General features: G+C 34.2%; 1 protein-coding gene across 1 annotated transcript; it reads left to right on the top strand.

Moving 5' to 3' along the window:
- The first annotated feature begins 2,161 nt into the window (after positions 1 to 2,161).
- LOC107829450 (umecyanin-like) lies at positions 2,162 to 5,025 on the top strand. Its single transcript, XM_016656904.2, has 2 exons — positions 2,162 to 2,450; positions 4,264 to 5,025. The coding sequence occupies exons 1-2, from the start codon at positions 2,255 to 2,257 to the stop codon at positions 4,617 to 4,619; spliced, it is 552 nt and encodes a 183-aa protein (XP_016512390.1). The 5' UTR covers positions 2,162 to 2,254; the 3' UTR covers positions 4,620 to 5,025.
- Positions 5,026 to 12,935: the final 7,910 nt, after the last annotated feature.

Genomic DNA, 12,935 nt, shown 5'->3' with positions numbered 1-12,935 from the left:
AGGTTTTGGGAATGGCGTGTGGAGCCGCTTCTTCGCTGTACAGTTGTTCGACGAATCGACCAACGTCTCGTCTTGGTAGTAACTTTGGGGTGCCTCGTATCTTATCGACCCTTTCTTGGTGTTCCCTTATCTGGTCGCGGAGCTCCTTATTTTCGTTTTTCATTTCTTCCATTTTCTTTAGAACAGCTGCGAGCGCATCATTACCTGCATCAACAGTGGGGTGAGTGTTACATGTTTAAGAAAGGGGCTGCTCGCCAGTAGTTGTTATGACATCTGCTTGCGCGGCGTTTCTGTTCTCCCTTTGAACAGGTCTATCGAGTATATTGTTTAGAGTGCTCGTCAGCCACTCTTCTAGTAATTTTTTCACTACTGGTGGTGCTTCTTCGACTGTAGAAGTGGAGGCTCCCCTTTCGCGTGGAGCTGTCACGCTTGCGTGAGGGGGAGGTGAAATTCTTCGTCTGGGTGTAGCGTTTGATGTCACGTTCTCGTCGTCTTCCTTGCCATCTTCGTTGATGGTGGTCAAAATGTTGGTTGTGACGCCTGCTATCGCTTTCAGTCTCGCATCTCCTTTTCCTGCCATTGTTAGTTTGTGTAAACGAGGGAGAGATGGCTGCTATTTTTTTATGATCTAGAAAGAACTATAGTTTCAACTAAAACCTTCCCACAGACGACGCCAAATTGTTTGAGCAAATAAATGCTAAACTAATTAATAATAAGTTAATAGGTCGAATCTCAGTTGAACTTAATAAATTCTAGACTAAATAAAACAAAACTCTTATATAACGAGTAGGGTTTAGGAGCATTTAATAGTGAGTTTAGTAACCCAATAATTATATGATTGACAAAATATGTAATATCATAAATGTGTAATCAATATACGAGATGATAAGGGTTATAATGGAAAGGAACTATAACCCAATGATTGTATGATTGAGTGATCCCTTTCTCTTACGACAACGTGGAAAAACAAGAGGTCAAAATGAATATGGGATATCGAGATTTATGGACAAAGATTGAACAACATGTGCTTGAATAAAATGAATAAGATAACTCTTTCGTATGTTCTTCTATCAACTTTTACAAAGTGTTCTAGTTCCGAAAAAGGCAGATCCCCCCTTGTTCTTTGTCTCTTCCTATATATAAGGGGCATTCCCCAAAAACTCTAAAAAATACAGCATAGAGAATATCCAAATGAATATTCATTATGTCCATTTCTGAACCTAAGTTGCCTTTATTGTCCTGTCTCAGCTGTCCCCTTCTGGCGTTGACCTTTATGAGGACGACCTTCGGTCGTTATATTGTGGCCGACCCCGTCCTTCGTCTTGCTTATCCGTTACCGTTGTTACCAAATTTGGACCCATACACCCCCCTCCCCCACCCCCAAAAAAAAATAAAAAATAAAAGCACACAAAGAAGAAATGACATACTTAAAAGAAAGTTCTAGATCATGCGAACATATAGTATTATTTTTATTACTATGAACATCTGGAGGCCTTTCTTGTAACAAAACACTCTGAAAATATATTCCTATAAGTTCATGCGAAATATATAAAATTATCAAGTGTACAGTGTCGTAGGCTAGTCGCATAATCAAAAGCATGCAAATAACATTTATCAAAAACCTTATGATATTGAATATTTCACTATAAAAACTAAAATATAGAATTGGTCCACCATCTGCTATTAATATATTATCTAACCAAAGAATTCAAACAAATAAAAATAAACTAGCTAAGGTAACAATTTATACGACCGGCATGAAACAAGAAATGTTTTTAATCATCAAAAACCATTGACTTCTAGATGCTTATCTCAATTGATGTGACAATTTTACCTTCCACAATTCAAACCTGACTTTTGATTTTTTTATTTTATTTTATAAAGTGGTGTCGGACCAGCTTATGCACACCTCGAATAATTTTAATGGATATTTATCATCTCCCGCTAGCAACAGATACCAGGTAACACTATCCATCAAGACTTTGATGGGAAGAAACCACCTAGTGTTATTTTCCTATGCAGGAATTTGAATCTGACATCTTAAAGTTATCACCCATTTCATTGACTACTAGGCTGCCCTAAGTTGCGACTTTTAAATTTATTAAACAAAAACTCTCAACTACTCCCATAGGCTAGGCATTATCTTTGGCTTCTTCCCTATTTATTTCCAACAAAAACACAACACTAATCTAAACCATTAGTTATAAACTGAGGGGGTGACCTAATCCATTGAACATATAACAAGTTAAGTGAGATGGAAATGACTACAAAATTTGGTTCATGTGCCAAATTATTATTAGTGTGTTTGATGTTTGCTTGTGTTTTTGAGGTTTCAGTAGGAAGAACATATACAGTTGGAGATAGTTTTGGTTGGCAGACTCCTCCTGCTGGTGCTCTTACTTTCTCCAACTGGGCTAACCAACAGACCTTTGTTGTTGGGGATATTCTAGGTAAGCATATTTATTTATTTTCATGAAAATTATTATTGTAATTTTGCTCTTTTCTTCTTCATTTTTATTTAAATTATATACACTGACAATATAAATAAATAAAAATTCGTTATCAGTGTAGCTTAACATGTGATAGCATGAAAGTTACCAATTTTATCAGATTATTAAAGAGGTTTACTTTACCTGGAATTATGAGCTTCGACAACAGGATCCAAACCCCTTCCGAAAAGCTAGAAAAGCATCTAATGGTAAAGTGGAAGGTAAAGGATATAGGCTACCACCCTCTAAATAAAGATCTAGATACTAAGTCGAAGAAAAGGCAGGGTGTTGATGCTTATTAAAGAGGTTTACTTATAATTACTTACCTTATAAGTAAAATGATCATATTAAAATTTTATATACCTTCAGTTTATAAAACACAAAAATTCTTGTTTTCTTTTCTAAAGTGTTTATTAGGCTTATGGACAACAAAGTAATTGACACTATTGGTAATTAATTAAGGGTCTTCCTACTTAATTTCCTTGAAGCTAGTACTCAGGGGCGTAGCTAGATAGGCAGAAGGGGGTCGAAACCCCTTTTAATAAATTACTTAATATATAAAAATTTAAGTAATTTTTCTCTCACACACACATATATATATATATATATATTTATATTTATACACACAATACGCTGACATCGCTGGCCAAATACATATGCAGCCTATTCAACTTGGCACCATTTTTTATTTTGGCACTCTATCTTTACCTTGTTCCATTTTGGCCCTCCAACTCTATTTCTTATGTTTAACTTTAACACAAAAGCCGAAACCAGTGCAAAAAATATAGCCCATTGAATCTGAGGTGTAATAAATATCCAATTAAATGGTGCCATCTGGTTTTTTTATCCATGTCAAATTGGTCAATATTAAAATACCTGAATCCAATCGTATTTTTTAATCCACTGTTGCCCCATCTTCATTCTCTAAGTTCCAAAGCTTTCATATGTCGATTTCATACCTGGCCCGTTTTGATGAAATAAACCCACAAAAAATACGGGCGGGTTCAGTTATTTTAGTATTGACCCGTTTGACATGGATACAAAAATCAGGTGGCAACATTTAATTGGATATTTATTACACCTCATTAACGGGCTATTTTTTGCACTGATTTTAGCTTTTGTGTTAAAGTGGAACATAAAAAATAGAGTTGGAAGGCCAAAATTGAACATATAAAATAGAGTTGGAGGGACAAAATGGAACAAGATAGAGATAGAGTGCCTAAAATGAAAAATGGTGCCAAGTTGGATGGGCTATTTGGCCTTTCTTCAATGAGCAGCTGTATAAGAAAGTTATTATAATTATTGGGTGGAGAGGAATGTCCAAAAGATGGAAATTTTAGAACAGCCTAAAGACAAAGTTGATCATACAATTTTTTTAATATCCAATTTTCTCCAAGTATAGTATGTCCATGGAACCAACGAAGGAAATCCGAAAATTCTGTAAAATAAATTTAATAAAATTTCAGTAAAAACAAAGTACATAATCTATAATAGGAGCAATAGTGCGCTATCATGTCTAAACACCTAAGATAAACGTAATATTCTCTTGATTATGTGGCCACTCTGTATATTGGATGCTTAGATCATGGCACTATCATGTCTAAACCTACAAAAATGAAGATGATAAAATAAATGTATGTCACCTTCAATTTCTTTTCTATTTACGATTCTTTATATATACTTTTAATTAGAATATAAAACTCTGTGACCTTTAGTACTTTTTACGTAGTAGATTTTCAAAATGTTAATATGTAAAATTGCCAATTATATGCAGAGTTCAATTTCAACAGTGGTGTACACACAGCAACCAAAGTAAACAAAAATGATTTTGATAGCTGCAACGCAGCAAATCCTATTGATGATGAAACCAATGGTCCAGCAAGATTCACACTCGATACTACTGGGGACTACTATTTCATTTGTACCATCCACTGTAACCAGGGTCAAAAATTAATGGTCAACGTCACTTCTGCTGACTCGCCCTCCGGCAGCCCTTCCCCCGGTTCATCTCCGGCGACACCTGGCGGCAATTTGTCTCCTCCGCCGTCGGGCTCCGTGTCGACTAGGTTGGCCGCCTCTGCTTCATTTGTCATCCTAGTGCCCATTGTTATTACTGCAACTTTCTCTTAATGTTTAATAGAATGGATGCCTTGGAGCAACAGTAAAGTTATTTTGGTGTAACCTATAGGTTACGGGTTCAAGTCGTGGAATCATCCATTGATGCTTGAATTAGGATAAGATGGCCTGCATCGCACCCCCTTGGAATGCGATCTTTTTCGGGCCCTACGTGAACACAGAATACTTTGTGCACTAGACTGGTTTTTTTTTTTTTTTTTTTTTTTTGTCTTAGTGTTAATAGTGTTTCTAATTTGGTGTATGGCTATATATTATGAAGTGCGTGCATGTTATGTGATGTGTGTTGATGTTTAGAGGCTTAACGAGCATTTTGTATATATTGATCTCTTGTTTGATTTCTAGATGGAATATTATCTGTTTAAGTTTATTGAATTAATAAGATGGTGTCCGTAGCTTGGAATCATGGATATTTAATTTAAAAGTAGAAAAGAGATACTAGTGAAGTTGTTCTACTTAATAAATTAAAGACCTTAGTACCAAACAATGGTTGAAAGTTTAATTTGAGTTACACAAGAACCAAGAAATACATATGCCCCAAGTAAGAGAATGTTTTTTTTTTCAATTTAATCTTTTAGTATTTGAAATTTAATGGTCCGACTAATTAGAATTTGCGTTATCAAAGACAATTCCCCAAGTGGTCTCTTTCTTTTGTTTTGGTTTTCATAAATATGACTCACTGATAATACTAAGTATTATCTGTGCATTCCAAGTTTAAGTTAGTTTTTACCTTCTTTTTCGGAATATAAGTACCTAAGTACAACAACAACAACAAAGAAAAAAAAAAGAAAAGATACACCTATGTAGTAGAATTCAATATGGAGAACATGGGAGGTGTTGGGGTAAGCCAATTCAAAGACATTCTTAACATAGTATAATATTCGATTTTTTTTTTGTTTTTTGAGCAAATAGGAAAGCATATATTAAGGAAGCTAAAGTTTGTTATAACATTGCCAAAAATAGTGTCACTTAGGACACTTTGATTTCCTAGGCTTGCTAACATATTGCAAGCATCCATAGGTAAGTACTTAATATAAGAGCGATCCTTGTCCAGATCATAAGTAACAAAGTTAGATACTACAAAAGGAGCTATTACAAAAACTTTCTTCTTCACTTCATCACCTCCTTCTATCCTGGATAATTCGTGGGCTACTTTGTTGCACTCCCTAAACGTGTGCAGTGCATCCTCAAATAAAGAGGCGACAAGATGGTAATGATTCGGATAGCTTAGCCGGTCGGCAGGATATGCGCTTCAAATCAGTCAATGCACTAATGTTGTTCGATTTGAGCGAGCTTGCATAGTTTCTTCCAAAAGACTTCAATTTAGTTTGCATACCTTAAATTTAACCTTTTTATCTTATCAATATTCAATTTAAGATTTTGTTTACATGTCTAGCAATGTCTTCCTCCAATTAAATACCAAATGATACATGCATCATCAAGATCATAGTTTTTTGGAGATTCAGCAAGTGCCACCAACATCATCCGATTATTTACAATCACTACAGACTTCTTCTATTGTGTGTGTCTCTAGGGTACGGCAGAGACAGTAAAACAACCCCAAAACGTCGTATAGTAAGCTAGTCTATTATGAAGTATTGCGTATAGGTGTTCGTAATACGCAGCGGAAGACAATGACAATCCTAGGCAGATTTTTTCGTGTTTAAAATTTATTTACATGTTAAAGATCGGATCTAAGACGTACCTGGTGAAGAAAGTCTCGTTTCAAATTCTTCGATAGTGCGAAGACTCTATGCATATCCATACCGAGACTGATCCTTGCTATCAACTCTTTGATCAACGAAACCTGCGAATAAATTGAACGAAGAGTATTGTGTTGAAATTTTTCTCAAAAATCTCAACTCAAATTAGAAGAACAAGAAACACTTTTCTTGTAATTGTATTTTCTCTCTTGGCTTTGTATTGCACTCTCACTTTCACAAAGTGGGTTTTCTTCTCAAGAAAAAATTATGCGGCAAATTTTCTCCATCACCCTTTATATAGCATCACCTACAAACCATTTTCCTATTTGGTTGAAGTAATGATTTACTTAGAGTAAAAGTTTAATTCAAAAAATAAACTTTAAGGAAGAAATCGAATCACGTTCCCAAGGGTAACGCGACTGAAGGTATTTTATTCCCAGTCCAATTGGACTTTCATGCCTATTCGTCCAATTCAACATTGGACTTTCACGTATTACAATTCTAATTCCAAATTGAACAATATAGGAGTTTTCCAATGGAAATATATATCCTATTCCTAATGGGAATCACGTGCATGCCAGAGTCCTTTGTGGACTTTCATCTCCAATTCCAAATTGGCGAGGATAAACTAATATAATATACATACCTTTTATATAAATTAATATTATTTTATATTATATATATCACATATATATTTCAACCAAGAGATATAATTTAATTTTCTATTCCAAATAAAGAACTTCAATTCGTTCACAATATTAATTATAATCTTTGTGCTAGCAAAGAGTATAATAATATTTCATTTGGACTAACAACTTTATTTATTTGACTAATTAAATTCTTTAATTCAATTATCAAATAATAAGTTAATTAATCCTTTAGCAAAGATCAGAACACTCGTTAGTGTGCGACCCCATAGGTTCAATACTAAACCGGTAGTAAATTGATCACATCAATATACTAATCAAGGGTGGCGTCTAGCAACACTCCTTAACGACCGGATAGAATGAAGTATATAATTTACTCTCAAGAACAAGTAGAAGAATATAGCTCTGGATCACCCTAGGATATGGTTCAACTGTCAAATCCTAATAGGCGACCAACATGGAGCTTATAATTTGGTCGTTTATAATTCATGACAACATGGAGCTTAAACGCATTACCAAGAGTTGACAGATTCCATCTTGATCTATCACTAATTCTACAAGTATTTAATCATACCCAATATCCTTTCAACTATCGCCCTAGGGCCATATGTGTCTAGTATCAAAGCACAATAAATAACTTGTCAATCACTATGACGATCTCAGGTCAAAGGAAACTCTTACATCACATTCTTCAAGAGAATATCCTATTGACAGTTTATGGTAATTCTAACCATTAAAAATTATCCAATGAGTCGGTTCAATGATCATATCTCTATATGCATCATCTATCTATGTGATTTAGTTAATGAGATCAACTAATCTTTATCCCATAAAGACGATCACATAAATATTGATCTAACCAAATTACTAATGTCCAAATTAATAATCCTACGATCAAGAACAAATTTAGATTAAGTTGTAAGAGACTTTGCTCTCATTGTCATTATCTCTATCACGATGACAAGTCTCAAAATTTAATCAAGGACCTTGTCAAATTAATCAAACAATTAATAATAACTATGATAAAAGAATGCCATATATTTTTATATAAAATAACGTTCACAAAAATATGTTCAAATCATCAAATATGAGATTGGATCTAGGGCATATCTACTATATCCTTAACAATCTCCCACTTGCACTAGAGCCAATCGCTCTTGTACTTCATTCTCAATTTTCACTTGCGCTTGTCAAACTCCTTTGCACCAAGAGCTTTATTGAATGGGTATGGAGCATTTTCCTTTCCATCAAGCTTTTGAATCTAGACGTCTCCACGTCCAATGATTTCTCTTATCAAGTGATCCCTTGGCAGAACATGTTTGGATTTTTGGTGTGATTTTGGTTCTTTTGCTTGAGCAATGGCTCCAGTGTTGTCACACAACAATGGAATTGTACCTTCTATCAAAGGAACCACACCAAGTTTAGTTAAGAACTTTTTCATCCATACAGCTTCACTAGCTGCTATATATTCTACTTCAGTCACTGAATCAACTACTGTAGCTTGTTTGGAACTTTTCCAACTCACTGCGTCACCATTTAAGGTGAATACATAACCAAAAATAGATTTGCTATCATCTCTATCTGAAGAGAAACTTGTATCAGTTTAACCTTCAAGGTTCAACTCAGATTCCCCATAGATGAGGAATTGGTCTTTAGTCCTTCTTAATTACTTAAGAATGGTCTTCACCACCTTCCAATGTTCCTCACCAGGATTTGCCGAATATCGGCTAGTCACTCCAAGTGCATAAGCCACATCAGGACGTGTACATGTCATGGCATACATGATAGCTCCCACTGCACTAGCGTATGGGATCCTACTCATGCTTTCTCTCTCTTCAGGTGTTTTAGGATAATCCTCCCTACTGAGAGTGATTCTAGTGCCTATCGGTAGATAGCCTCTTTTGGAATTATCTATATTATACCTCTTTAAGATGGTATCAATGTACAAAGACTGGGAAAGTTCAAGCAGCTTCCTAGATCTATCTCTATAGATCTTTATTCCTAATATATAAGCTGCTTCTCCCAAGTCTTTCATGGAGAACTGTTCAAATAGCCAAATCTTGGTACTTTGCAATGCCTGTATGTCATTCCCTATGAGCAATATATCATCAACATACAACAACAAAAATATAATTGTGCTCCCACTAACCTTTTTGTACATACAAGGTTCTTCTTCGTATCTAACAAAATTGAACTTTTTAATTGTCTTGTTAAAGCGAATATTCCAACTTCGAGAAGCTTGATTTAGTCCATAAATGGATCTTTGTAGCTTGCAAATTTTATTATGATCTGACGAAGATGTAAAACCTTCAGGTTGGGTCATGTACACATCCTCTTCTAGCTCACCATTAAGGAAAGCTGTTTTCACATCCATTTGCCATATTTCATAATCATAGTATGCTGCTATAGCAAGCAAAATCCGAATAGATTTGAGCATTGCCACGGGAGAGAACGTCTCGTCGTAGTCGACTCCTTCTTTCTGACGATATCCCTTGGCAACAAGACGGGCTTTGTAGGTCTCCACCTTTCTGTCTGCTCCAATCTTTTTCTTAAAAACCCATTTACAACCTATAGGTTTTATATCCTTTGAAGGTTCAACTAAAGTCCATACTTTATTTACCTTCATGGATTCCATTTCGGATTCCATGGCCTTTTGCCACTTCTCATAATTAGAACTTTGTATAGCCTCTTCATAGGTCTTAGGGTCATCATCATTATGATCAACCTCATTTGATACATCATCTTGTACCATTAAATTTAATCTAGTTGGTACATGACATTCTCGTGTAGACCTTCGAAGAGGTACTTGTACAACCCGTTCACTTTGTGTTGGATCTGGTGTTGTTCAATTTGGTTTGGAACTGGTTCATTAACCTGTTCTTGAACTTTATTTAGTTCTTGAACTTCAACCGTTGAAGATGGAAACTTCCTTGGCAACTTCAAAACATCCAATAAAGGTTCTTCAACTTGGGTCTCATGATCTTTATATTGTGTTGATTCATTAGTTTCTTAAACTTCATCAAGTTCTATTTCTCCATTATAATTTCCTTCTAAAAGAAATTCCCTTTCCAAAAAGGTTGCTTCTCTAGCCACAAACACTTTATGGTCAGAAAGGTGATAGAAATAATATCTCATTGTTTCCTTGGGATACCCAATGAACCTACACTTATCAGATCTTGAGTCAAGTTTATCAGACTGTAGTCTCTTAACATAAGCTGGACAACCCCAAACTTTAATATGTTTACGGTTAGGCTACATCCTTTCCATATCTCATATGGTGTTGTAGAGAGTAACTTAGTGAGAACTTTATTAAGTAAGTATGTTACTGCTTCCAAAGCATATCCCCATAAATTTATTGGAAGATCAGTGAACCTCATCATAGATATCACCATATCTAATAAGGTTCGATTTCTCTTTTCAGACACACCATTATGTTGTGGTGTTCCTAGAGATGTCCACTGTGAGAGAATCCCATTCTTTTTGAGATATCTGGTAAAATTTTCACTAAGATATTTTCCACCTCTATCAGACATTAGTACTTTGATATGTTTACCAGTCTGCTTCTCAACTTCACTACGGAACCTTTTGAATATTTCAAAAGATTCAGATTTATGTTTCATAAGATACACAAATCCATATCTTGACATATCATCAGTGAAGGTGATGAAGTAAGAATATTTACCTCTAGCTTGAATTTTCATGGGCCCACAAACATCTGTATGAATTAGTCCCAATAATTCAGATGCTCTTTCTCCACTTCCAATAAATGGAGATTTGGTCATTTTTCTTTGAGACAAGATTTACAAGTTTGATAAGATTCAAAATCATACTTATCAAGGTACGTTTCCTTGTACAACTTGTTAATTCTTTTCTTTCCAATATGACCAAGCCTACAATGCCAAAGATATGTATGATTTACATGATCATCTCTTTTCCTTCTTAAGACTTGAAACATGCATAATCAAATTAGAATTCACATTAGGTAAGATATAAACATCATGTTGGAGATATCTATTCACATATAAATTATCACCATAATTAATAGAGCAAATACCATTGCTTATAATAATGCAAAAACCACGTTTGTCTAACATAGAAGCTAAAATTATGTTCGAAAAAAATTTAGGAATGTAATAACAATCATCCAATATAAGTACTTTGCCCGTAGTCATTATTAAAGAAATTGATCCTACAGCTACGGCCGCAACTTTTGTACCATTTCCAACTTGTAGATTAACTTCTCCTTTCTTTAGTTTCCTACTTATCTTAAACCCTTGCAACATATTGCAGATGTTATAACCACTGCCAGTATCTAATACCCACAATGAAGAACTAGTAGTAGCTAAAGAAACCTTGAAAATATTTTTCATTAATGTCTCACCTTGTTTGTTGTCCTTTAGAGTTGCAAGATACTCCTTGCAGTTTCTCTTCCAATGCCCTTTATTCTTACAGTGAAAACATTCAGCATCATATACTGACTGCAAGATCAAATCTTCAGAAAGCTCTTTACCAAGCTTGCATCCCAATTTCTCATGTTTTTCGGTAAGAACAATCACATGATTGACAAGGGGTCCAACTAGAGAGTTTTCAATGTCCAGCTGTGTATCAACCATCTTCTTAAGATATTCAATGATTGTAGTTGGATCCATATTTTGATGTTTCCTCTAGAGTTCAGAACTCATAGAAGCGAGAATGATGCGTTTAATAGCAAGGCATTCTTCCAAGTATTTATGATAAACCTTGGTGCCTTGAACATCATTCTCTGGTGGGATTATCTTTGCTGGCTTATCGATCACATCAATGAGCTTTTCATGCATGAGAACAATTCTTAAATTTTTATATCAGTCATCAAATTTTGGTCCTACCAGCTTGTTGGTCTCAAGTATTTCACGCAGTGATATAACAGACATATTGAGAAATCTAAAATATAGAAAAGAAAAGGCAATAATATAAGAACATATTTGCATATATCATAAAGACATGGACTTTTATCTAAATGATATTTTCACTAATTATTTTAAACTATTTACCCTCATTATAGTTTACGAAATCTTTATTTCTATTAGTGGAGTAAAGGAATCCTTTAACAATATGTATGAGCCCCTTGGAAGTCAAGTCGTTTCTCACATATATTTTAAAGGTAGGTACTCTTACCAATTGTATCCCCATACAATTTCCTTAAATAGCTCTATGTCAAATAGTCCCCTGGTAGTCAGGTCGATCCTATTGGCATAGTTGAGTTCAACCATCATGATAGCAAAGAACTTATTAAATTTTATACTCCCCCGGGTGGTCCAGGCGTCTAGTATAAAATTGAATAATTCTTTCAATCCATACATCTAATGCAATAAATAATTTTAACATATTCTCGAACTATAAGTCTCCTGGTAGTCAGGCCGTTCCTTATAAACAAGAAATAAGTATAATTATTTACTTTGATGGATAGCTCTATAATAAAATATCTTATATTTTATTATTTAAGAACTCAAATTTTAGTAAGAGGGAATTGTTACTAAAACAATTTTAATAACATGAAGATCAAATCTTTTATAGCATGTGAATTTAGTTCAAAGTGTCTACATCCTAAATTAATTTATATCACATGTAATAAATAGATCAAAATTATGTAATGAACAACGTGACATAAAAACGAAATTCAACATCTTCTAACATGTATATCTTATATATCACATAAAAATAATTCATACCAGAAAACTATTATTAATTAACATCTCATAAACTAATAACAATTAAAATAACAATAGAATCCAATAACCTATTATGGATTACCGTCGTATCTAATACATAAATTTCAAATTCAAGTTACGAACTATCTCAATAGTTTAACTTAAATGTATATATATTTTAATCACAATAAAATTATATCAATCCATATGCATTCAAACAATTTGACTATTGCACAATACACATGTATTATGGTTTGAACTCTTCAAATATAATCT

Source organism: Nicotiana tabacum, chromosome 18 (genome assembly GCF_000715075.1).
Source record: "Nicotiana tabacum cultivar K326 chromosome 18, ASM71507v2, whole genome shotgun sequence".
In the NCBI taxonomy this organism is placed as follows: Eukaryota; Viridiplantae; Streptophyta; class Magnoliopsida; order Solanales; family Solanaceae; genus Nicotiana; species Nicotiana tabacum.
Note: the sequence above shows the minus strand (reverse complement) of the source record. Positions and strands in the feature narration are given on the sequence as shown.

What these genes read in the sequence shown, in the direction of transcription:
- LOC107829450 (XM_016656904.2), top strand. Translation starts at nt 2,255, where the DNA reads ATGGAAATGACTACAAAATTTGGTTCATGTGCCAAATTATTATTAGTG. An exon ending in TGTTGTTGGGGATATTCTAG is followed by an intron (nt 2,451 to 4,263) that starts GTAAGCATATTT and finishes AATTATATGCAG; the next exon opens with AGTTCAATTTCAACAGTGGT.